Here is a 27360-nt window from a genome sequence, read left to right as displayed (position 1 = left end):
TCCAGTCAGTAAAGATTCCCCAGCCTTGTTGATATTTTAAACAGCAAACTATTTCAATACTGAAATACAGACATCCCTCAATGTGTGCATTTAGCTCCAAAATGGGAATGAGAAAGAAAAAAGACTAAACATACTGTATTGTCAGTCATTACTTTTGTTATGATGGGGTACATTTGTTTAACAAATGGTGGGCTCCCCGAACTACAGTGTTGCACTGGCAATGCAGATCTCTCAAAGGATAACAGATAATTTAAAAGTCATTTATCAGCATACCATCTTAAAAATAAAATGTTTTTTTCATAATATATGCACATATTAAAATTAAGAGTCATAATAATTGCATAAATTACAAGTTTGTATGGCTACTATATCAAAAGCAAGTCTAATTTACACAGCTTTAGCAATTATTATTCCATCAGGCTACCCCACTCAGTATTTCATTTCTCCTTCCAGTAACATTCTGAGGCTGCAATTCTCTGCACCTGGGATTAAGCTGCTCTGCATACTGCAGGAATCACTTCCGAGTACAGTGGTACCTCGACTTACGAAGATGATCCGTTCCGTGGCCATCTTCGTAAGTCGAGGTTTTCGGATGTCGAAGCGCCGCTTGTGTGCATGCGCGAAGCGCGGTTTCACGAAAAGACTTCTGGGGTTGTCGACTTCGGGAGTCGAAACCTTCAGAAGTCAAAGCGTTCGGATGTTGAGGTACCACTGTAATTATATACTGGATTGCTTTGCAAATGCACGTATTCCACTTCAGAACATCTGGATCAGGGTTTCTTTGCTCTTTCCACTTCTACAGCTCGATACCCTGTTTAAAATTTGTATTGCTACTCTTCATTGCATTTTCTTTAAAGCACAACCATTATATGCCACTATTAACATACATTCATGCAGACAATTGTCCACCAAAGCTCCCTGGTACTGTATTTTAAGCCTGATATCTAAAAAGAAGTGTTTTTGAACTAAGGCATGCTGATTTCAATGCACTTACTTCCAAGGAAGAAGAAGAAGAAGAAGAAGAAGAAGAAGAAGAAGAAGAAGAAGAAGAAGAAGAAGAAGAAGAAGAAGAAGAAGAAGAAGAAGAAGAGGAGGAGGAGGAGGAGGAGGAGGAGGAGGAGGAGGAGGAGGAGTTGTTGTTTGGATTTGATATCCCGCTTTATCACTACCCGAAGGAGTCTCAAAGTGGCTAACATTCTCCTTTCCCTTCCTCCCCCACAACAAACACTCTGTGAGGTGAGTGGGGCTGAGAGACTTCAGAGAAGTGTGACTAGCCCAAGGTCACCCAGCAGCTGCATGTGGAGGAGCGGAGACGCGAACCCGGTTCCCCAGATTACGAGTCTACCGCTCTTAACCACTACACCACACTGGCTCTGTAAAATAGCCATAAGTCTTCTAACCAATACCATGTCCCTGCTTTGCTGCCCAGCCTTTTCCATGGACCACAGCATTAGTGAATCTCAGTAAGCATATAATAGTTTATATTTCTGTAAACAGTTGCTCATGTGCAGGTCATATACATTTGGCATGTACTACCAGGCTCTATGCATACGGTTCAACTGATGTGCCGTTCAGTTTGCTCTTGCTCTTGCTTTTGAAGAGAATTTTCTTGTTCAAAATGCGTGTTAAAGTCCCCCCTTTTTTTCGAGTACCATCCAATGTGGGTTGCTCTAGGTAGATGAGGTCATTATGTGACTGGCTCATTCCTGGGTCTTTTTGATGGTGCCGTCGGAGGAAAAATAGCTTTGCACTCTTTTTTAATAGCCCACCTGCAATAGGGAAGAGGCGAAACATTTTAGTAGGTTACGGTTTCTTTATTAAGTAGCCTTTATCTGAAATAGTAACACTCCCTAAGCAAAGCACCTGCCCCACTTTCAATCCAATTTCTCTTTTCTTTTTTAGTCATTGACTTTCTTTTTTTAAAACAGAAGTAGAAAGCATAGTCCCAATTATATATTTTAGTAGATGTGCTAGAATACCAATAGTAGTACATAGCATTTATATAGCTCTGAGTATTTACGGTAATTTATTTCAATCATCCACAACAACCCTATGAGGCGAGTCACTATTCTCTCAGGGGAGGAAGCTAAGGCCAATACTGTATGGTGGTTCTCCTGGTTCTCCTATTGCCATTTAGTCATACCGTAGCTCAGGGTCTATATGAAATCTGGAGATCTTGCTCATAGCTCACACTGCTAACACTTCATCATTACTGGAAACTACCCCAAATATTTCGGTAGCAGTTTGTCTGACAATTATGTGAAAGTGTAAGAATTCAGCTGTATCACTTTAGGACCATACCTGAGAATAAATGTAACAGGCCTTTTATTTTCCATAAAAGTATATATTAGAAGGTGTACACCTATTAGAAAGGCTTATGGAGTATACACATTTAAATCACTTCATGCCAATGTAACTTTTATACAACTGTAGGTAAGTAGAAAAGACAGGACAGGACAAAGAAAAGCATTCTATATAGTAAGGACCCTCAGTTAAGTTGTTTATAAACAGACAGCGATATCCAACTAAGTCATACTCAAAATCAGACCCACTGAAATAAATGGACTGAAAATAAAATCCATTGATTCAGTGTGTCTTCTCCAAGCACAACTTAGTTGGGTATCACCCACAGACCTAGTCTTCCTGACATTAAACTTCAAGGCTCAGATAGGAGAATTAAAGTTATTCACTCTCTCCTTATGAAATTAATAGTTCAGAGTGCTTAGCTTTAGGGGGATATTTCCCCTAGTGACAAGCTACAATGATAAACATATTAAACCACAAAGCAAGACCCACTCTTACTTCAGTGTACAGCTGCTTAGGGCTAGATGGCTATTACATATAGAGAAATGGAACTGATGCTTTATTTCTCTAGTTCATGAAGTCAGCAAAACGTATTTGATAAAAAATTTTTACCAATTGCTTTTTTTAAAGGTCAGGGTATCTGGCATAAGTGTCCATAGCTACTTTCAAGAAATGACATTTTCAGGTTTATTTTATTTCTATAATGTATTTAATCCTTCAGGTATAGAAAGTAAGTATAAGATGCGTGTGGAAAAGGAATCAGTGCAATGATATGTTGAAAGTAGCATTATTTTTATTGCATAGGATTATGCAAAGAGGCTAAGCAGGTATGTAACCAGCACAAAATGAAGCTACGATTCTAAATGAAGAATTCCTTTACCTTAGTGTGTTAATGCTAAATTTTGCAAACAGGTTGTTCCACACTGTTAAGACATATTTTGCCAGGGAGATTTACAGCCCCAGTCTAGCACAGTTTACAACTGCCACCTCAGAGTACAGCTCCCTTCAAAGGAATTGCTTGTTCTGCGCATGTTGATTCATGTTAACTATGTCCAATAATTTTTACCAAAATGTATGCTAAAAATGACAAAGAATTACTTCTCTAAGTAAATAAATGGTCAATCCAGTTTCAGACTAGGCAGGTGACAACACTAGTTTTTATGAGCAACCTGATTGGTCAGGCTTCAGAAAATCAGTTTATACTCCTCCTTCCCCCCCTTCCCTCCAACTACAATGCAAGTATTGGTGCAGTCTCCCATCCATAGTACTGATCAATAGCACCAAGAACCTGAACATCAGGGGCCATTAGCTTTAGAGGTCTTAAAGCAAATGATTATGCTACCACCTTTAATTTGGATGAACCTGTAGACAAATAAGTCACATGGTGTTAAAAGCCTCTTTGTTGGATCATATCTAACAATCTCACTTTATAGATTCCTAGGCAACAACATGGTTTACTCTGTGCTGTTGGGATTTAGTTTTAGGCATGACTGGCCAAATACATTTTGCTGTCTAAGGCAAAGGACGGGTTGATGCACCTGTCTTCCCCTCCACTGCACTTGAGTGTAGATGGCTAATTTAAGGGGCAAAGGGCAAACCACATGGCACACACCCCTCACATGGCACACGATGCCTCAACACTAGCTGCCCACTCTACCCAGTACCAGGTAACTGACTACTCAAACAAATGCTGCAATGCAGTTGTGTCAGCATGCAACACAGGAGCCCAGCTTTGCATGCACACACACAATGCCTGCTGTTGTCTGTGGCACCCATTTGTGGTGTAGAAAGCAGCTACTTCATTTGCTAAAGTTGTATTGTGTCCCATCATGCCATCTGCAGTTAAAATATCCAGCCAGCTCATTCCAGGCAACAAGAAAGTATAATCTCTTGTAAGGTGGGTTTGTGGGAGGAGGAGCTGCCATGCACTCCCACCATCCACTATTTAAAAAATGTATATACGTATTCCACTTGTCAGGGTTACAGAGCATGGATCGTGCAGATCAGGGTACTTTCTCCTCAGTACGAACCAATCACAACCAAGCCAAACACATCTGGGACTGAAAAGAAGAGCTTTCATGGCAAAGGACATAGCATCCAGCAAGCTCCGGAATAAGCACCTCTCCGCTCATAAATTAAGTACTGACTACAAATGCGTAAAGGGTACATTCCAGGAAGCCAAGTCATGCAAAGAAATGTTCTGTGAGCACAATGAGAAAATGGTCCTATCCAGAAGGAGGAGACTTCACATCTCTAGTGCAGAATGACTTTTGGGCTTCTTTGGATACTAGAATTTGCAGAGTACAAAATATTCTCTTATTGCAGTAGACATGAAGGCATACACACACACATGCAAACAACTACTTCCCTTTCAAAGCACATTGTTGTTGTTGTTGTTGTTTAGTCGTTTAGTCGTGTCCGACTCTTCGTGACCCCATGGACCATAGCACGCCAGGCACTCCTGTCTTGCACTGCCTCCCGTAGTTTGGTCAAACTCATGTTCGTAGCTTCGAGAACACTGTCCAACCATCTTGTCCTCTGTCGTCCCCTTCTCCTAGTGCCCTCAATCTTTCCCAACATCAGGGTCTTTTCCAAGGATTCTTCTATTCTCATGAGGTGGCCAAAGTATTGGAGCCTCAGCTTCACGATCTGTCCTTCCAGGGAGCACTCAGGGCTGATTTCCTTAAGAATGGATAGGTTTGATCTTCTAGCAGTCCATGGGACTCTCAAGAGTCTCCTCCAGCACCATAATTCAAAAGCATCAATTCTTCGGCGATCAGCCTTCTTTATGGTCCAGCTCTCACTTCCATACATCACTACTGGGAAAACCATAGCTTTAACTATACGGACCTTTGTCGGCAAGGTGATGTCTCTGCTTTTTAAGATGCTGTCTAGGTTTGTCATTGCTTTTCTCCCAAGAAGCAGGCGTCTTTTAATTTCGTGACTGCTGTCACCATCTGCAGTGATCAAGGAGCCCAAGAAAGTAAAATCTCTCACTGCCTCCATTTCTTCCCCTTCTATTTGCCAGGAGGTGATGGGACCAGTGGCCATGATCTTGGTTTTTTTGATGTTGAGCTTCAGACCATATTTTGCGCTCTCCTCTTTCACCCTCATTAAAAGGTTCTTTAATTCCTCCTCACTTTCTGCCATCAAGGTTGTGCCATCTGCATATCTGAGGTTGTTGATATTTCTTCCGGCAATCTTAATTCCGGCTTGGGATTCATCTAGTCCAGCCTTTCGCATGATGAATTCTGCATATAAGTTAAATAAGCAGGGAGACAATATACAACCTTGTCGTACTCCTTTCCCAATTTTGAACCAATCCGTTGTTCCATATCCAGTTCTAACTGTAGCTTCTTGTCCCACATAGAGATTTCTCAGGAGACAGATGAGGTGATCAGGCACTCCCATTTCTTTAAGAACTTGCCATAGTTTGCTGTGGTCGACACAGTCAAAGGCTTTTGCATAGTCAATGAAGCAGAAGTAGACGTTTTTCTGGAACTCTCTAGCTTTCTCCATAATCCAGCGCATGTTTGCTATTTGGTCTCTGGTTCCTCTGCCCTTTCGAAATCCAGCTTGCACTTCTGGGAGTTCTCGGTCCACATACTGCCTAAGCCTGCCTTGTAGAATTTTAAGCATAACCTTGCTAGCGTGTGAAATGAGGGCAATTGTGCGGTAGTTGGAGCATTCTTTGGCACTGCCCTTCTTTGGAATTGGGATGTAGACTGATCTTCTCCAATCCTCTGGCCATTGCTGAGTTTTCCAAACTTGCTGGCATATTGGGTGTAGCACCTTAACAGCATCATCTTTTAAAATTTTAAATAGTTCAGCTGGAATATCAAAGCACATGCGAGTGGCCAATTCCTTTTTAGTTTTATTTGTTTAAAGGGGGGGGGAGTGGCCGTTACTATGCACACACACCTCTTTTGTTCTCTTGATACAATAACTAAGTTTGTAACATGTTACGAAGAGCTTGGCTTTGAGAGAAAATTCTCTCTTTCACAGCACCTCCATGCATGAGTGTTATATTTCCACAGTTTATGAATTCTAGCTCCAAACGGACTAGATTCTGTACATTGCTGTTCAGAATGACAAGAGCTTTGCAAGTGACTTGAAATGATATGTGACAGTCCTTTTGTCTTCTGATGCAGCTCACTTCTGCAGGGAGTGGGTGGGATTTAAAGCACCAAAGGAACATGCAAGCCAAGGGTGCTGAATTCTCTCCCCACTCACTGCCTTCCATCTGTGACCATTTTTCATAGAAGCTTTTCTTCTGGCTGGGCCTACTTCTGATACCTGAGCCTAGCTGGCAGGGAGGAAGGACTTTGGGGGAAGAGGGCAAAAGCAGCAAGCAGAGGAAATGACAATTTCTCCAGTTTTCTTAAGGAAAATTCATTCACACAGACTAACAGCTGTACCAACTAAGCTAGAGCTACAACCTATATTAATGGCTATGTCTACAAACACCTTTTGGAGGGGTAATCAGTATAGCCATGAAAAAAACAGATGAAATGTTTCTGGTTTGGTTTTCTTTTTTAAGTAAAAGGTTCAAGTTATATTAAGTGTCTCACAGTAAAGCTACACACTCTCAAAACATCAAGACAGATAACTTACTGTGTAGGCAATTAATTCTGGTTGGCATAGTGGTCCACTTATGTTTACAAAGAGAATAGGTAAGAAAGTTGGAGTCAGAAATATAGGTAAGGAGGTAAATATAATGAAGATTCAAAATATGCAAGTTCCAGGTTATATTGAGTTTAGTAACAATGGCTGAGAACCTGAAGTTATGCTTTACATATTTGTCTTCCTTATATATTTGTTGTTTAGTCGTTTAGTCGTGTCCGACTCTTCGTGACCCCATGGACCAGAGCACGCCAGGCACTCCTGTCTTCCTTATATATACGGTATATTAAAAAACACCCTGGTTTTCCATTTTTTAAAAATCCCTCCTCTTGAACTTCTCAATCTAAGATTAAAAAGAACCACCACCCACACTGTAATGCTGTCACACTATTGCATTTTTAAAGAGCACCTACTGACACTGGGTTTTTTCTACCAAATTTAGAATTCATATAACCAGTGTTTTTTCCTGGGGGGACGGAGGGGTACACATACCCCTAAACATTTTGTTAATCTTTGTACTTTTGTCCATTTACTGTATTTTCCCCCAATTTGAACTATAAAATGGTGATTTTCTTGAGTCCAAATGAGTGTACCCCTGAACATTTTTAAAGAAAAAAGGCACTGCATATAAGAAGTCATCCTTTTGCATGTGGCGCTCTTAGAGCTGCTTCACATACAAAGTTGTACAAACTCACCACTTTCAATTAAAGTGTCACAGGACTTGCCTTGGGTTGTTTGTATGCATTGGTGGGAACTGTAGTTAGTATGTATTCATAGACTGCACATAATTTTAAAGAGAGAACATACAGCCATCTCTCATGTTACAGGGTATGCTGCCAGTACACACTGCACGGGTACCCATGATGTGCTTACTAATTGTGTAGTGTGCAACAGCTCTTATTAAAGTGCTTGAACACCTTTATTTAGGATATATTAAAGCTGGGTTTTTTTAGTAAGAAAAATAAAGATGGTATAACTTGAATGAATTATTGAAGTACAACGGAAACTAAAGTAATATGTGGGCATTTTACAAGAATTGCTCATTGAAATTCTTGCAATTATAGAAAACTTATAAAAAGATTTGAGTCTAAACACTTGGCTGCCCTGGCCTGCTTTGGAAGAAAGGACAGGATATATGTTTCATAAATAAAACTATATAAAACAAGTAATAAATATAGGGCCGAGTACAACGTTCTTTAGAAGCCCTTTTATGTAGATACCTTTTTTTGCCAAAACTGTACTTTCTCAAGGGTACCACTTTTGAATGAGGTACAGCACCCATTTACTAAGGCAGAGAGATGAATAAATGCACTAGAATAGGGGAGAAGTTGGTGTTCTTAAACAAGTTTATATGTAGCACTAATTATGAAAAGGTCATGAAACTGCTTAAAAAGTGTGCTCATTTTTTTTTTTTAAAGAAAAAGCTCCAAGAGAAATCACATTACCTTTGGATTTCTTCACAGTTCCAGGTTCCGAGATGCTTATGGAGCTCCCAGACATCTTATCACAGTCTTGGTCTAGTAGTGCATTGCTCTGCCATTGCTCGCTACTGTCATCTAAAGTCCAGGCATCATGGCTATTTTCCTGGGGATCTTCATGGGCGGGTATTGTTTGGGATACATACAGTGAGAGTTTTTCATTGGAAGGAGACTGTGCAAGAGACCCTTCTACACTGAAAGACTCATCTTGCTTATAGGAGCCATCCATGGTTGCCGCATAGTCCATCATGAGTGCAGCTTCAGTATCCTGAGATAAATTAGTCTGGAACAGTAAAACAAAAGAGATGCAGAGATAAAACTGGTTGAGAAAAATGTATAGGAACCGAGGAGCTGTTTTAGGCATGTCCAAACCCTTGGGGGATTTTTTGGTTATTCTGCCCTTTTGAGCAAGAAATTTATTTAGTTTTTAAAGTAAATTCTAGGAGGGAGGGGGGAAATTATGTAAAGGGTGGGGTTCAGGGGATGCTGACTAATCTTACCTTTGACACCCCTGATATTATGATTGTGCTTTTCTTCCTGGGAGACTTGAGTTTTTGCTTTGCAGATTCACTTAGTTGCCGAATGGCTACCTCAGCCACAGGATCTGTGCCATTCAACACCAGCAGCTCTGAAAAGAACGCGGTTAAGAGAATGAGAAGATGCAGGCAACAACTGAAGACACAAAGAATCAAAGCAGGAATATTTTAGTACCTAGTAGAAAGCCAGTTATTTATGTAAACTAAGCCTTGATTTACCAATATTTTTGCCAGTGCACACTCCACTGAAATGCTGGTTTCGACCTATAAAGCCTTAAACAGCTCAGGACTGCAATTCCTCAAGGACTGCCTCTCCCCATATGAACCAGCCCGAAACCTGCAGTCATCATCGGAGGCCCTTCTTCGTATATCCCCCTCTGTGAAAGATATGGAGGGCAGCAACACAAGAACAGGCATTTTCTGTGGTGGCTCCCTGCCTGTGCAATGCTCTCCCCAGGAAGACTCACCTGGCACCTTTGTTACATATTTCTGGTGCCAGGCAGAAACATTCCTCTTTTCCCAGGCCTTTGTTTAATTAGCCAGTCTATGGCCTTTTAAACTGGGAGGGAGGGTACTGTTTTTGTTTGTTACTATGTTGTGTATTTTTGTGTTTTTATATTGTAAACCACCCTGTGGTACTTGGATGAGGGGTGATATAGGAATTTAATAAATAATAATAATTCAGCTCTGACCCTCGAGTTGTGTTTATAGAGACAGACCAACTTTCAGACTTAATGCTATTTATTTACATGTTAATATTTTTAAATGTCTCTGTGAGCTCTTGCACAAGTAAAACAAGACATAAGGTTTACATTCTGATGCATTAGGTAAGGAGCTGCCTTACAACCATAGCAGAGTTCTCTCAGCCATAACTTACCTGTATCTGATGATGATAAAGCCTTGCTTACTGAAGAAGTATTTCGGCAATGGATTGCCTGAACAGACAAATCCTTTTCAATCACCTTTGTTCTAACAGGACTTCGCATTGGTGAATCTAATATACAGAGTATCAGTTATTATCTCAACTGCATATTTCAAAATATATTCCTTAATAAAGGTCTACTAGGCAAGATATGATTCGATCTACTGGCAACTTCAAAAACCAAAACAAAACCCTTAAAAACAGCTCTGGGGATTTCCAGATCGAATCTAAACACTAGGAAGTGCATTTTTAATTCTTCCCTCCCATGACATTTCTCACTTCCAAAATCCTTTCACCAAAACTGATAACAGTCTTGCTGGGTGAAACAGGTACATATATTGGAACGACTCACAGACCAGCGGTTTACAATTGGTCTTTATTTTTCGAGTTTCTATATATTTTTTGGCACATTTTAAAAGCTACCTCACTAGGTCATGGATGCAAAACCTGGACACGAGTTCAATAAACAGAACTGGACAATCTTGACAATTTGTGAAAACTGCAAGCCAGATTAATTTTATTGTGATTCGAGCCATTCAGCTAGTGTTAGCACTTTCACACTTATTCTGAAAGTGAGCCTAGAGTTACATTGCACAGATGCCTTTTATACTACAGTATAGTAAATTTATAATTCATGCCTGGTAGATCTCTCCACTTGCAGTCTGAAGGACTGACATGACAGATTTTAAACAGACTTCCCATAAATTAGTAAAAGTAACAATCAATCTTCTTTATTACTGCAATAGGATTTTATTACTTGGACATTCAATCAATATTGTGTGTGTGTGTGTGTGTGTGCGCGCGCGTGCGCATGCGCGCATGAATATAGTCTCAGGACTAAAGAAAACAAATGGTTCTAAAGTTGAACACATGCTGCAGACCTTCTCTTGTTTTCTTGTCTGTGCTACAATATATCTAACACACACACACACACAAAAAACCAAACAAACATACACAACGATAAAGAAAGAATGTATTGCAGATGTCTTTAAGTTTCCAAGTCTCCTGATGGCAGCCTGCCTTTCATCTGGTCACCAATACATTTTTACTTCTCATTCATTTCCAAGGACTGTTCAAAATGCATCTCTTGAGTACAAAGGTAAGTGCTTGGTCCTCCTGCCAACCTAGCAGTTCGAAAGCACAGGAAGTTAAATGGTGTTTCTGTGCGCTGCTCTGGTTCACCAGAAGTGGCTTTGTCATGCTGGCCACATGACCCGGAAGCTGTATGTCAGCTCCCTCGGCCAGTAAAGCGAGATGAGCGCCCCAGAGTCGTCCACGACTGGACCTAACGGTCAGGGGTCCCTTTACCTTTAAGTGCTTGGTCAGTGGCAGAATTTGGGCTCTCAAATTTCAGCTGCTCCCTGTGTGACTCTCCCCACTTCTCTTGCTCCATTCTACAGCATTCATTTAGCACCCCCTGCACTGTGGCCCCCAGTACAACAGCACCAGTTGTGCCAACTTGGTAATACTTGGCGAAGCTATCCATGCACAAAAATTAAGAAAATAAACCTCATGGAAATTCTTATGGTAGCAGCTTCTTACAATATTTTTGAAATTTTTACTCCTTGTACCCTTCACCTCCTGAAAGTGTATGAAAAAAATCGCACTCTTTTTCCAAATTAATTCCTTGTTTTCAACAATATTTCAGTATTTACACATGCTGGCATATGTACTTAAAGCATTTGGCTAGATGATAAAGAGTATGAATTTTTGAACTCATCATGCAGCTATTTGCAGAACTCAATACCAGGCTATACTGTGGAATCTCGGTTTACGAACACAATCCGTTCCACTGAGGCGTTCGTAAACAGAGGCATTCGCTCCCCGAAGGCACACTTCTGCGCGTGTGGGAAGCGCCGATAGAGTGCTTCTGCGCATGCGTGAGCTGCGCAGATCATGTCTGCGCATCTGACGCCGCAGAACCCGGATGTAAACACTTCCGGGTCCGCAGCGTTCGTGAATGGAGGCTTTCGTAAACAGGACTGTTTGTAAACCGAGGTACCACTGTACTGGTACAGGAACCAACCTTGTGTGACGTCATCATGTACCAGGGCCACAGATAATTAGGTAATTAGTTACCTGCCTTTCATACAACTTAAATATGTACCAAAGAATTGCTGCTCTTTTTTTTTGCTTTTTTTTTTAAAGTCAAGCTTTGGGAGCAATCCAAAGTTGTGTTCTATTCTTTCACCTGAATGCAGAATAGATGGTCTCCCTTCTATTAAAGGCTTGGCTTTCACAGCAGTAACAGTAGTGATCACAGTCCCACAGGGCATCACAGTTCGATCTGTCTCTACTTTTGCAACAGGAATCTTGGGGGGAACTTGCAAGGTTCTAGACTCTGAAGGTTCTATGTATAAGAACTAAAGAAGAAAAATAGTTAGGATTTTAAAATTCAATTAAGGACAGTTCAGTAGGGATAAATTGGTGACAAAATTTGGATAGGCCACATATAAGGGAAAAACCTGCAATGTATGACCATAGTCCCACTGATTTTTGGAAATCATGTACATAAAAAAAAGAAAATTTTGCATTATCGTTAGCTACTTTGCACTGGTATAAATGTGTACCATTTACTGAAAGAATTTATAAACTGTGTTGGACTAGAGGACCCTTGTGGGCCCTTCCAACTCAATAATTCTATGACCTTTTAAACGTTTCCAAAGTGGTGTACAATAGATAGACAATGTTAACAATTTTAAAACAAATCTTAAAAGCACCAAATTATGCAAATTCAGTATACACCTGAGTCATATTTCAGGGAAAGCCCTTAGTTCTCAATAGCTGCCTGAAAGCAAGAACACAGGGTGCTTGTCTAAGTTAAGTTGGGAGCTGATTAAAACTGGTTGGGTCAGGAGGAAAAAACTAGTTTGAGAAGCCAGCTTATAAACTTAAAATTCTACCTCTGCAGTAATGGATCCTACAGTAGAGCTACTACTGCCGAGCTGACTGTTCAGTGCAAAACCTTTGTGTCCAGAAGGCTGTCTCCTGAACAAGTCCAAAGGTACAGCAGCCAGAGCTGAGAAACCACCTGCATTGAAAAGAAAAATGCACTGAAATCTACCTGTACATGAATCTACTAGTAGATCAGCATCCTATTAGATTGTTGTTGTTGTTTCAGAAATAAAAGATTAGACATATACAGTAAATGAATTTATCTGCAATACTTACTATCCAGTCCCTCTTTTTCTACAATCTTTACTTGCAGTTCTTTTGATTTGGCATTTAATTCACTGTGAACAGAAAAAATGCATTTTAAACATTGTTCAGACAGTCATATAATTTCATATTTTGCGATATATGTTACTGACTACAGCCTATCCACATCCTGGAAAGTTTCATAAGGTGGATTCCTATCTGCCAAAACAGCTGCTAAAAGGTAAAAGAACCTTGCAAGAAAAATAAAAAAACTTACCTCTCCACACACCTCACTTATTGCAGTATGTCAAATTTACCAAAAAGTAGAAAAGAACATATTTGGTAAGACCACTGTAATGTCTTCAGCAATACTGAAAATGTATTAAGCTGCTAACAGTTAAGAAAATACAACCTCTCTTATTTAATCACTCTTCACTGGACAACCCAAGCACCACCTGTGTTTGTTTAAAACAAACAGCAGCTAAGACTCCCCCCCAAATGCATTTGCACTAGAATATTAAGGAAATATGATAACTTATGAATGCTTAGCAGATAGGATTTCCCACTGCCCCATAGTGACATCTGGAGGGTAATAGAAGGTGTGACATTTTCCATTGTGCTTATTAAAGTGTTATTAAAACCAGTACTTACAAGATGAATTCATCTTTCCAAGAGAAGTCCATGGGACTATTGGCTGCAGAACTTGAAAACTTCTGCAAAGGGTCATTGAGCTGAATTACACATATCGGGCTAATTCCACCTGCAATGAAGGCAAAAGATGAGGAGTTTGTTTCAAGTAAGAATTGCTTTTCACATTTGAGTGAACTACTGGCAGGAGACCTGATCCAAGAAACTCTTTGGGAGTTGTGTGAGAAGTATAGCCTGTACCAACATGGCTAGCAATGCAAGGTTTGTTATCTACAGGACAACAATGCAGGTGCAAAGTTACAAGAATGAAGTTAGGAACTCGGGAAGGTTCCTGTGAGCAGAAGCTTAATCATTCCATCTTTGGGCAGGGGAATGTTCTGTATGCACAATGGCAAATACAGATTATTTTCAAAACAAAAGCCTCCATTTCCCTTTTGATTCAAGCCCTTAGTAGCAAGAAATGCAATTATAGATGTATGCTTTAAAAAAAACCTGTTTTAATGTTTGAAAGCTGCTCAGGAGACTCAAAGATCCTGTTAGCCATTCATCTAGGGCTTCCTTAGGAAAAATACAACCAAACCACGATTCAAATCACAACAAAAGCAAGACTATACTGCTCCAAGATCAATTATCATCCAAATTAGGCCAAGATTTGGAAAGCAGGAGTAACACTCAGTTAAAAACAGTATGCAAAGTCAAGGTGAAGAGCTCTACCCTTAACTCTGGCCTGCCCTGAAGTTAGGGAAACAAGCAAGCATAGACTTGTAGAACCTTACAAAACCTGATGGGCAAGTTTTTAAGTCAGCTTCTCGTAAACATGCTACACAGTTCACAGCACACACAGTGTAATTCCACCTATAGCTTTTGGCTGTTCTGATGTTTTGAGTTGTGTAAGGCACTTCTAGTTAATGCAACAGAAGAAAGTGTTTCAGTTACTAAAATACTGTCAGCAGTGAAGCAACATATGAGCAATGTAAGGTATGAAAAAGGATGGCTGGAGAGAAATATTTTTCCATACTGAAGTTAAAAATAATATTTTTAAGAAGTATTATTATAGAAGGCCCATATGACAGAGATCAATGAAGAGTGCACTCTACATAAAAGATAAAGATCACATCTCTCTGGGGTGCTTCCCAGTGGGGGTATGGGTCACCCAGTGTTCAGAGTGCAAGGCAAGTTCTTTCCTAACCTCAGAAGCAACTCTGGGGATTTTATTTTGGCAAGAGTGTTGAGAAATGTCTCCTAAGGGCCTGGAGTCCACACATGGAACTGCAACTCAAAAGAAAAGAAAGCAATTTGTTTGAGGTGTTAGCATGCCATACGGATGTGCCTCCCTGTGAGAGTTCTCCACCCTACATACAAAATCCTGAAGCTTCAGAGAGGGGAAAAAATAAACCAAATCTCAACCAGTCAAGTAAACTATGTATCCCTGAGGCAAAACCCAAACCTTTCTCTGCAATTATGGGATATAATTATGACCACTGCTTGTAATTTTTGCAGAATTAAGAGATTATAATACGGGGACAAAGGGAAGGAAAGCCAAGTTATTTACCCGCAGTGCTTTGATTGGTCAGTGTAGCTTTGATGCTTTTCATCATCAGTTTTAGTTCATGAGCCCTTGGAGGTTTAGGAGGACTGGTGCCCTGAGGCACAACACCTGTTTTTTGTACATTCTATTAAAAGGAAGCAAAACAAATAAGATTATTTTAGATAAACTCCAAGCAATTTATGTTCACATCAATTAACTTCCAACAGTCATACATATGTGTGAATTGGACAAACAGATTTAGCCAAAGCCCTGAGTCATAACTTACCACAGCAGTAATGAAGATGGAGGCACAGCAGCGACAAAAAAACAAAACAAAAAACAGACTTTAAAATAAAAATAGATAAATACCTGCAATGCCTTTACATCTGTAGGTTTTGTACTCAGAATCACAGAGGGAGATGCTGAATTTATGAGATACCGCAGCACACCTTTAAGTGTTTCTGATACTGCACAGGCCCCAGCTGTCTGGTCCTAAAAAGGAAGAATACATTGATACATTGCACTGCTTGTAAAATTCAGAAGCTTGGTTCGCTTTCGAAAGACACTACAGTGGTACCTCGGTTTATGAACACAATTGGTTCCGGAAGTCTGTTCATAAACTGAAGCGTTCATAAACTGAAGCGAACTTTCCCATTGAAAGTAATGGAAAGTGGATTAATCCGTTCCAGACGGTCCGTGGAGTAACCGTTCATAAACTGAAGCGAACTTTCCCATTGAAAGTAATGGAAAGTGGATTAATCTGTTCCAGACGGGTCCGCGAAGTACTTAAACTGAAGCGTTCATAAACTGAAACATGGGTGTAATTGGTTCCGGAAGTCTGTTCATAAACTGAAGCGTTCATAAACTGAAGCGAACTTTCCCATTAAAAGTAATGGAAAGTGAATTAATCTGTTCCAGATGGGTCTGCGGCGTTCATAAACCGAAAATTCATAAACCGAGGTGTTCATAAACCGAGGTTCCACTGTACAGCTATATTGCTCTACATGCACTGTACTGAACAAAAACAGATTTTTGCTCCACTTCTCTGCTCGTGGAACACTGGGCTTAGGTTGCCTCAGGAAAATGGAAATATGTGTAGACATAAGCTCCTTTCCTATGCTCTTACTTACAGCAAAGGGAAATAGTCAGAGCAGTTTGTAAAGCCATGATGCACTCAATTAGAGCAACATTGTCAAAAGCCAAGTCTAAAACATAGCGGTGGTTATCAGCCAAGATCCAAGCAAGAGATCACACTGATTGGCTTACTTCCTGGCAAGGCCCCACAAGTCATTAACAAAATTGCTGATCCACATTGCTCACCAAGTAGGGTCTGTGGTCATAATGCTGCATTATGACTATTTATGGAGAATGCAGCATTTACTCTGAACAACCTTGACAATTCTCTGCATTTTTTTAAAAGCAATTCCTTTGTGCAGATGCCGATCCATGTGCAACATTTAGCTGTGGATAATGACTAAGACACAGGACCAACAGAATATCATCTTTAGCCAAGACCAGGGTAAGACACAGGTCATGTATGCATGTTGCCAACACCCTTTGAACACACACTGTTCTTCAATACTTCAGTCATGTATACCCCTCTGCTAACCTCCTTATTCTTACCCCTAAAAGGTGCGCTGCAACAACTTAAATACCAGTATTTGCCCCTTTTCTATTTCTGAATATTCAGTGGGAGACACAGAAGCTAAATCCAATCCTGACTCCTATGTGATATTTTAGTAGCATGACCCCCATAAAAACTGCTGCTCAGGTGGGGTCTCTAAACCTTGACTTTTAGAAGAGAGAGCTTTAAAAGTCCCCTTGTAGGATGAGAAAGCCAACCATAACATCCCCCCAATACATAATTTGGGGCAAACAGCGGCCCTTTTTGTTGCACCACAAAGTGCTTTTAAGTCTTCCAAGCTTGATGTGTGGTGGAAACTAATCCTCAAGGGGGGGGGATGTAAAAGAAGTCTCGTTGGGTGTGTGGAGTTAATCACTGTTCTCTGTAGTGTGGCAAAGATTAAAATATCTGTAGACTATTATTAAAGGTGAGCATTGGAAGCAGTGGCTTATAATTACTCATGCAAAACTGACACCTAAACATTTAATTTTAATCATTTCAAAGAGCCATGCTTCCAAACCAGTATGCCATGGATTGCAGCTATACATCCTGCTCCTAAGTAATCTGCCTTGGAAGCAGTCCTTCCAGGTGTCAGATCAAGGTATTAGTGATTATTTTAAAAGTTAGAATCAAATTTGTATAAGCTACTGCAAACATTTTCATTAATTTAACATGTAGTTTTGATGGAAATCATGCTAGACACAAGCAAATGCTAACAGACTTACCTCCTGTACTTTAGTAGGCTTAATTTCAGTGTTTGTTTCTGAGGTCCAGCTGAAAGACCACTTGACCTGAATGTCTTCCTCTTTGGATTTCATTGAAAGTTTCAGCTGTAAATACGATACCATTACCATTTTAGTTTTGTCCATTAACAGATCTTGTACCCTAATTCTACTAGTTCAGGCATCCCCAGACTGTGGCCCTCCAGATGTTTTGGCCCATCAACTCCCATGATCCCTAGCTAAGAGGACCAGTGTTCAGGGATGATGGGAATTGTAGTCCAAAACATCTGGAGGGCCAAAGTTGGGGGGTGCCTATACTAGTTCTTCCAGCAGTTCACAATGGTTGCAATTCATCAAGCAAGTACTGGGAATTTCCCATTGTCAGTCTCTGAATATTTTGTGCTTGTAGATATATATAGCCACAAAGGGAGCCCAGTCACCCACATAATTCCTTGATAACCATAAACAATTAGATCAATTTAACCTGCCATAATTTATAATTCACGCTTGCTAAAAGCTGAGCCACAGCAGTCATTAACTGCATATTAGGGACACAACATTTCATAATGTCTCCATATCGGTTTATATTTAGAATCCTGGTTCTGAGGGTTCAGTCAAACTATAGTTTTTAAGTTCAGATGTACTGGCAAACTATGGTTTGATTCAATAAGGAAGTAATGACTTAAGCCTTGCATGCAAGGGGAGGAGGAATAGTTGAGCCTACATCTCTAAACCATGGCTAGCAGCATTCTTCAAATGCAGTCAATATTAAACTTGAGGAGGACTTTTGAAAGAGTTCCACTTACTAGACTATCTGGGCTAACCTAATAATAGAATTAAATAAAACTATAGGTAAGATTTAGCAAAGCAAATTCAAAAATTTACCTGCAAATGAAGTGGAGACAGCTTTACACTGTAAGACTGACATTCCGAAGTAACAGATGAAGAAACAGAAGAAGGATTGGGCATACTGACAATAAAATGAAAGGCATTTCCAATTACATTACAAGAGACCACCTGGAATAAAAATAAAACTTAGCTTTAGAGACTGCATACACACATTTATACAGGAGACTACTATGTGCATTTATGTAACTGACTGTCACTCACTGACAGTAGAGTTCAAACCTTCATTGTGACAATGCATGTGGTCTAAAATTAAAGGAGGCTTCTCCCCCACCTCCTCAGGTGAATACAACCAGCATATAATATTGTCCATTGTATCAAAAAGTCTAATTTTAGAACCAAAATTGTATTCTTCTAAAGACAGAAATAGAACAAACAAGTGAGGAGCTGCAACACAAAATGGTGCATTATATGCCCAGCCTCTGAAAAGAGCATTCAAGGTTCCATTAAGTAATTGGGATTTGTAGGGGAGGGGAGAGAGGAATAGAGATTTCCACCCCCCTTTCCCACATTCCCGACACCCTTCCATCCTATGTTGCTATGTAGAGCTAGCCCTGAGCCCAATCTCTCCACCCTGCCTTGCTCTGTATTGGAGAATAAGGAAGTTTCTAGGGAAAGGGAAGAGGTGGGCGTTTTTTCTTCCCTCCCTCCTGAAACTGCCATGGATTGTTCAGGGAGTTTCTGGCCCCGCCCCCACCAACCAGGATACAAGCTGTTTGGGGCTTCAGCAGGTCAGTTCCTACTCTCTCCCCAGCCGCTTCATTTTCCTTTCCTTCACAACTGACACCCTCAACTTTCTATGGAATTTTGAATGTGTGTGTGTGTGTGTGTGTGTGTGTGTGTGTGGTGGTAGGGAGACGAGTGGTGTCAAATGAAATAACCAGAAAATGAAATTTAACAGGAAGATATATTAAGTTAGGGAACTAGCTCAGTTATTTTTCTGCAACATGCTTTTAACAGACCGGTTGCTCTGCTTCATTAGAGAGGGGGGAACCCTTTACACAGGCAGAAGCAGAACCCCCTCACTTTTTTCTCCGCCATGCCATTTAACTGAAATCAGTATCTTTAAAATTTGTAAATCATGTCCAGACTGTTTGTTGCTCTAAGTTTAGTTATTAATACAATCAGCCTCTAATGCGAAATCATGTGACTGACAGATTTTCAACATCCTATTAGAATACACAATTATTTTACTTGCTTGCTTTACGGCCACAGAGAGATTTGTGAAGGTTAGGTCAGGATGGTCAGACAAAATTAAGAAGACGCTTTCTCATTACCATTATTAGTCTGATTTCTGCTGAAAACCAATGAACCACCACTATTCGCCTCTAGGCTTAGCTGCAAGAGTACAGCATTTTCTCCCTGCCCCTGGTTCCTTTCCCACAACCTTTGCAAATAATAATGGCAAAGGCTATTATAAGCACATATTTCTCTTTCTCAACCTATTCTCTTTCCCAAGAACAGGTTTGCCTTGTAATTCCTATTAACTATTTCTTGTCTGCTAACTTTCAAAAGCAGAGTGGCATAACCCTAGTCATTAATCCTGTAATTAAGAGATCTGTGCAAATTTTTACATAGCTAACATGGAAAAGGTTGTTTATTTACCAGCATGATGCACAATTTAGCCAAACATTTTGTGAGAAACATCACAAGTAGCAAATTGGGCAAGACTGTATTGATAGTTAGTGAAAACCATAAACACATACTTCTGGGCGTAGTGATATTGTTACATTACTAGTCCTTATAAACGTTGTATTTTGCTACAAAAAAGAAAAGACCACAAATATCCAACTCTCCACTCAACAGCCAACTCATACAATACTCTCAGGACAGACTGTATAACAACAAGCAGGGAACTCCTTACTGTGATTCCACTGGTGTTATATATCAGCTTAAAGAAGTATTTTAAGCTCAGTAGGTCTTATTCCCAGGTAAGCATACATGGGATTTATGCCTTAAATTGTCACTATGGTTACTAAAATTGCAACACTTACAATTTTCCCCAACTGTGATGTTTTCGGGGGCAAATTAAGTGGTCTATACTCTTTTAGGGTCTAGACCAGAATCTACTGAAAGGAACTCAGGGAGAGGGCTGAATATCTATGTATCAAACAGCATAACTAGGTCTCTAAAGTACTCATTGGGCATTCGACAAGTGTGTTTATGTTAACATGCAGTGATGAGACAGTGACAGGGGGCTGCCGCTGTTCTGATCAAATGTTAACTCCGGTTGAGGAATGAGTTAGCTAACAAAATGCCTGAAGACAGTTCAAGTGATATTTCTTCCTTGTACTGATCAGGCCCACATCTCCTTAATTTCACTAGTGCTAGGAAGCCATTCATTAGCAGTAAAGTATTCCAACAAAGAAATGGGTTAACAAGGCACAGTGTGCAGGAATAGTTATGCTACTTCAGGCTGTTACTGAAGAAGTCTTCACATTGTATTGGGCATTCCCCCCCCCTTTTTTCAATATAAGATAATCCTGGCCATAGCAAGAAAATTATAAAGAGGATTATTGCTACCGTATGATTTTCTGTTATCAATATTTACAGGCACGTGACTGAGAGGACACACCCACTGCTAGAGAAAACCATGTATTTAACAATGAAGTGAAAAGTCTGCAGAATGCCACTCCCACAGTTCACAACAGTTAGGAATTGCAGACAAAATTATGTGAACTTTGTTCAGGGTGTGCCTTAAGCTAAGAACAGCAGGAACAGAGAGATAAAAGTGTAACCCCATCCAGAAAGGCCAGCCTACAAGATGAACGCATACCTCCTACTAGGCTTGTTTACAAGGGATTAAATTGAACCCTTGATCCTTCCTCCTGTTTTGATATTATTACCGGGGTACTTCTGCAACAAACTCAAAGATTGTGAAGCCAGAAGGACTTGTGCTCTTGTTTGCTTCTCATGGAGACACTGGTATGTCAATTCCTAGCATACTTGTGCCTGATTTGCAAATAATTTTCTTCACTGGAGCGATTTCAGATACACTCCAGTGAGAACAGCCTTGCAAAAAAGCAGTCCTAAAATATTTTGTAGTACCAGTTAAATTAAAGACTATGTAGATTCCAAAGCCTGACAACCAAGTCGGTTGGCATATTACTAACAAAGACAGAGTTCTTAAAATATAACATTTTTATTATTATTTCAGATTCTAACTAGGGCTTTCTGTGAATTCGCAGGGCTTCTATCTTAACACCAGATGCTAAAACACTATGCATATGCTTCTTAGAAAAACAAAATGCAGCCCTTACAAGTATATATTCATTCCTGGTCTTTATATTTGTATAGCTTATATTTTATGGGATGCAGTTTATAAGAGGGCAAGTTATTAACCAGTTGCATAGGGGCATACTGCATTTTTAGTACAGACCACTTTATTTGTGTATACTAATGACCATAAAAGAAAAAGGCAGACAGAGACAGGCAGACAAAGATTGGGTGTGCAGTCCAATAAAGAAAATAAATTGTTACACTGACAGATACGTATCATTTAAAAATTGTCCTTGACTCAGAAATTCTAGAGTTCAGAAATTCAAATACCTACATTTTGGTGGGGATGGGAAAACGAGACAAGAGACCCACAAAGTAAGGAACTAGCAGGTAAAGCAAGCTCACCTTTTCATCAGCAGACTTTACCACACTTACAACATGTTGTACCACAAGCTCCAGAGGCTGAGGAGCTGCATGTTCTTCAAATGTAAACAAGCGGGAGTCCTGGGGGAGAAAAGTAACATTTATTTGAAATAGTTTCCATAGCCAAAGGCAGAAATGCTTCTGAGTTCCAGTTGCTGGAAACCACAGGAAGGAAGAATGCTCTTGAGCTCAAGTCCTCCTTGAGAGTTTCCCACAGTCATCTGGATGAACATGGTGAGAACAGGATGCTAGACTAGATGGGTCATTGGCCTGATCTAGCAGGCTCTGACGTTCTTAGTTCCCTTTTTGGCATGAGTTTCAGAGTATATGTTATAATTGAAGTTCACAGATTCCAAAGAACCCCAAACAACTGGATGTTCAGCTAAATTCCAAGTCCTAGAACAGGACTAAATTTAGGAAGAAATATTTGACAATTAAGTATGCAAATATGCTTGCTATAACAGCTGCTTGATTTAATCTGAATTAGGTGTCTGAGAATCTCAACTGCTTATATTAGAAGAGCCAAAAAGCAACTTATATTTATCTTGCTTAGTAATGTGTGTCATAAATCATGTGGATACAAGATCATCACCTAACTGTGTCACCTAATTATTACTTCAGTATAAACAGAAACCAAGTAATGGCTACTTAATACTGTGGTGGACATAAGTTCTTAACCCAGGGTACCACTGTAAACTTAATTCGTTCTGGAGGTCCATTCTTAACCTGAAACTGTTCTTAACTTGAGGTACCACTTTAGCTAATGGGGCCTCCCACTGCTGCCGCCACACGATTTCTATTCTCATCCTGAAGCAAAGTTCTTAACCCGAGGTACTATTTCTGGGTTAACAGAGTCTGTAACCTGAAGCGTCTGTAACCTGAGGTACCACTGTAGTTTTAAGAACTACTGTAACCCCTGAGAGCAGTCCATGTCTACCCCATACTGACAATACTAAACAGAGTAATTTTACCAACAAGTTACTTAGCATTATACAGCATTTTAGAGTGTTCAAAGCATTCACATGAACTCCCCCACTCTACAACTTATCCAGAATGCGGCAGCTAGACTGGTGACTGGGAGCAGCAGCCGAGACCATATAACACCAGTCCTGAAAGACCTACATTGGCTCCCAGTTCGTTTCCGAGCACAATTCAAAGTGTTGGTGCTGACCTTTAAAGCCCTAAACGGCCTTGGCCCAGTATACCTGAAGTAGTGTTTTAATAAAAACATTTTTTTAAAGAGTCATGGTCACTTAAGACTGGGTACATTTACCTTTCTCTTTTGCACTTCCAGTCATGTATGATGCGATTTTAATGACCTGTTCACATTTGTCACGTAACAAATAAGTAAAATAAATAAAAGCTCGCACACCCCTTCATGGAAATATGAAGAATTTAGTAGCCATCTGCATTGCTAAAAATTTAGGATTTCAAGCCTCTGTGTGTGTGTGTGTGTGTGTGTGTGTGTGTGTGTGTGTGTGTTATCTCTTGAACTTGCAACATTAGCAATGAAGTCACATTTAACTACCAACTGCTTATTATATGTTGCATATGCTCAGTTGTTACATTAACATTCTTCTCGAGTCTGTGATGAAACAGAAGAAGCAAATCAGAGTTTCACTGGCTTCCTGATGACAGCATTGTTGTGAGTTGGACGGCTCAGTGAGAGAGTAAAAACACATTGCACTGCCAGGCAGTGAACTCATCAAAAGAAAAAGGATGCAGTTGCTTTCTTGGAAAGGATGTACGCATGCAAGGCATTGTTAGTTTCCTATCAGCTTTCCTACAGTGTGCTTGCTTCCTAGCCTTTGACCCCCCTCACAATTTACAGTTCAATTTGCAGGGGGTTTTTTTGTTTTGTTTTAAAGATATTAAGATCTAAAGCAGGCATCCCCAAACTTCGGCCCTCCAGATGTTTTGGACTACAAATCCCATCTTCCCGACCACTGGTCCTGTTAGCTCATGGGAGTTGTAGGCCAAAACATCTGGAGGGCCACAGTTTGGGGATGCCTGATCTAAAGGAACACAGACAAGGAACGTGCTAGGTCAGGTATCATTAACCTTTCCTGACCTAGGACCCAGTTTTAAGCCAAACATGCATTTGGGGACACATTTATTAACCTTTTACCATACATATAATTGCAGGGTGCTAGTCAGAGGCATGCCTAAGGGTTGGTGAAACTGGCCTTCATCGGGGTTGCAGGCCTGGGGGGCTCATGAGCAAAAATCACCTATCAGTGTATATATGTATGTGGCGAAGCACTGAAATGCAGGATAAGCTTCCCATCCTTCACACAAAGGGGTGCAGTAAAGTGATTTTTCAGGGGCGGGCACCAATAAGGGACCCTAGGTATGCCTCTGGTGGTAGTGCTCCTTTTGCAACCCACCTTGGCTCAGGCCATGATCCACAAGCAGGTCATGACCTACCAGTTGCAGACCAATGGGCTAGATGACTATGCATGGCACAACTGCTTTGATTTATATTTTATATAAATTTCATGAAACAAAAACATAAGAGAAATAATAATAAAGAGAGCTCGGGGGGGCAGCTACCCCCCTAGATCAAGTAAGTAAATAAAAAAAATACTTAACCGACCAATTTCATCACAGATAACTCAGTTCTGTCTCCCCTAACAAAAAGCCTGTTCCCTCCTAAATCATGTCTATGCCCATAGGTGGGAGAAAAGGATGGCTTAATGAACTCTTGGGATAGGAGTTTTAAAGGATAAGGTAAGTGAACAAAGTCACAAACAATAGTGAAGAAATTGCTCCATTTTCCAAAAATGTAAGAAAACCTATAGAGCCTATACATAACCTACTTGCAAATTGTTGTCTGGTAGCCAGGAGGAAAAGATCCCTTTTTTTAGATTTTAGATTAAACAAAATGACACTGATCATTCCACACAAAGTCTCACTGATTTTAAGGAACTGTACAGCCCCAATTAATTTATGCTTGGGCCCTTATCAACCACTCTCTGTTGACATCAAGTCCACTCCCTAAGCAAAGCTGAAAGATCCTGCCAGTGTGTGGTCAACGAAAATCGCCTGCTCTCAGATCAGTGCAACCAGTGCAACCCACAACACTTAAGAATCGAGCAACTTTTACGGTGCAATTCTCATGGCACCTTGACTTGAGTGCAAGTTCTCTGCCCCCGCCCCTCTGTAAACAACATTTGTCGTTGCTAAATTCCAGACTGCAGAGCGCCTGAGCGTATCCCCTGTAGTCTGTTTGCAGCAAAAACAGCACGCAGTCTTGCCGTGGCCCCTCCAAGACTAACTAAAGTATGACGATGGCGGAAGCTTCCCTGGACCACGGTGCGCTTCCTCAGGTGCACGAAGTCCTCTTCTCCCGAGTTGCAGATCTATATGACAGTTTGGCGAAGCAAGATCGCGACCAGCGAGGTGAGAAGGGAAGCAGATGGCGAGCCCAGCTCCCTACGGCTAAGGAACCGCTCAGAGATCCCCTCGATTCTTTCTCCGTCTTACCTCCCTTGCTTTGGCTTCCCGGTTAAGCGCCGCTATCCAGGCTTTCTGCCACTGGCTCCTCCAGCTGCTGAGAGACAGCAGCCAGGCGAAGAGGGGACCCTCGTCCTCGGGCAGAAGAAGTTCAGGCGTCGGCGAGGGCTTCCTCCTCGCGCCTTGCCGCAGAGCGCCCAGGCCCCACTGCACCAGGTAGACGGCGAGCACGGTCAAGGCGGCCGCGAACAAGGAGAGCAGCGAGAGGCGCTGCAGCTCGCCCAGCCAGTAAGCCAGCCAAGACATGACTGACCATAATTAGGCGAGCGGCGGGGGAAGCCTCCTCACATGGCAGCAGCAGGATCCCTCCCCGCCTCCCCGCGAGCATCAAGGCATCGGGCTCTTCCGCGCTGCCGCCCGCCCACAACGAAGAATCCCCTCTCCTGAGGGGCGAGAGCGAGCAGCGGCTCCGGCCGAGGCGCCCTGGCGACGGAAGGGCTCGCGAAGGACATTCGCCTCCCTCAGCAGCGAAGGGCGCGAGAGAGAAGTCGCCCGAGCGAGGAGCCAGCAGCGAGCGGGACGCGAGGAGGAGGAGGAGGAGCCCGCGTCACAGGGCAGGACCTGCCCAGCCGAGCCTTCAAGCAGCGCCACACGCGCGCAGCTACCGCAGCCGCCGGCCGGGAAGAAGAGGAGGAGAAGCAGCAGCAGCAGCAGCAAAGCGCGCCTTCAGAAGCGCCGCCAACAAAGCGCACTCCTCGGCCCTGGGAAGCGGAGGAGCCAGCAGCCGCATCCTGCCCTCGCTCTGCTCCTCTCCGGGCAACCCTGCGCGACGTGCGGGGCTCCTCGGGGCCCAGCAGCTGTCCTGCCTCCGCGCGTCGAGGGATTTGTCGTCCCGCTCTCAGCTAAGCTGCCCCGCCGCCTGTGGGGAGGAGAAGGGGAGGGAGGAGGAAATCCCCTCCCCTCTCACGCGGACCGGGCAGCAGCGGCTCCTTATCCCTCGGCCGCCCTTCCCAGCCGGCACCTCACAGCCCTTAAAGGCGCAGCAGCGGGCAGCAGTTGCGCCCACCTTTCCTCCGGCCAAGCCTGCGGAAGTGGCCGCCCAGCGGCCTGGACAATGGGAAACCATCTCAGATGTCAGGTCCGATTTCAGCCTGCGCGCGCAGCCTTGCGGTGCATCTCTGGGGCTTATTAGCCCTTTTGCGTAGTGCTGTCAAGGTTTCGAGGCAGGCCAAAATCGTATTGTTTTAGGGCATATTCTTTGATAAGACCCTTACTTTAATAATGCCAAAAAAAACCCCACAAAGTGTTATTGAAGTTCCCAGATAAATTGATTGGCCTTATTTAAAGATGGTGAGCCAAGACCCCACATAGGTATAACTGCTAAGCAAAAGGCATTTCCCTAAAATTGGTCAGCTGTTTGTCTGAATATTCACACATAGAACATGTGGATTAATGTTTGGGTCACCTCTTTGACTGACAGTTGAAGCAAGTGGTTTGATGCTGCATAACAATGAGTTTGACCAAACTGCGGGAGGCAGTGGAAGACAGGAGTGCCTGGCGTGCTATGGTCCATGGGGTCACGAAGAGTCAGACATGACTAAATGACAACGACAACAATGTACCATGAGGGACGCAGGTGGCGCTGTGGGTTACACCACTGAGCCTAGGGCTTGCCGATCAGAAGGTCGGTGGTTCAAATCCCTGCGACAGGGTGAGCTCCCATTGCTCGGTCCCAGCTCTTGCCAACCTAGCAGTTTGAAAGCACACCAAAGTGCAAGTAGATAAATAGGTACCGCTACAGCGGGAAGGTAAACAGCGTTTCCATGTGCTGCT

At 41.8% G+C, this 27360-nt stretch overlaps 1 protein-coding gene across 1 annotated transcript; it reads right to left on the bottom strand.

The window, feature by feature from the left end:
- Positions 1-119: 119 nt before the first annotated feature.
- On the bottom strand, positions 120-26515 carry C2CD2 (C2 calcium dependent domain containing 2). Its single transcript, XM_035115725.2, has 14 exons — positions 25558-26515; positions 22054-22152; positions 18409-18540; positions 17527-17631; positions 15547-15669; positions 15202-15322; positions 13653-13761; positions 13035-13096; positions 12767-12894; positions 12055-12226; positions 9819-9935; positions 8906-9033; positions 8373-8688; positions 120-1769 (listed from the first exon to the last, which is right to left on the bottom strand). The coding sequence occupies exons 1-14, from the start codon at positions 25831-25833 to the stop codon at positions 1543-1545; spliced, it is 2115 nt and encodes a 704-aa protein (XP_034971616.2). The 5' UTR covers positions 25834-26515; the 3' UTR covers positions 120-1542.
- Positions 26516-27360: the final 845 nt, after the last annotated feature.

Source organism: Zootoca vivipara, chromosome 4 (genome assembly GCF_963506605.1).
Source record: "Zootoca vivipara chromosome 4, rZooViv1.1, whole genome shotgun sequence".
Classification (NCBI taxonomy): Eukaryota; Metazoa; Chordata; class Lepidosauria; order Squamata; family Lacertidae; genus Zootoca; species Zootoca vivipara.
Note: the sequence above shows the minus strand (reverse complement) of the source record. Positions and strands in the feature narration are given on the sequence as shown.

Bases quoted from the DNA above. Each gene is read 5' to 3' on its own strand.
- C2CD2 (XM_035115725.2), bottom strand. From the start codon at position 25,833: ATGTCTTGGCTGGCTTACTGGCTGGGCGAGCTGCAGCGCCTCTCGCTG. The intron at 12,895-13,034 runs GTAAGTATTGCA...TTTTCAATGCAG, and splicing joins AGAAAAAGAGGGACTGGATA to GTGGTTTCTCAGCTCTGGCT. The intron at 9,936-12,054 runs GTGAAAGAATAG...TCTGTATATTAG, and splicing joins ACCATCTATTCTGCATTCAG to ATTCACCAATGCGAAGTCCT.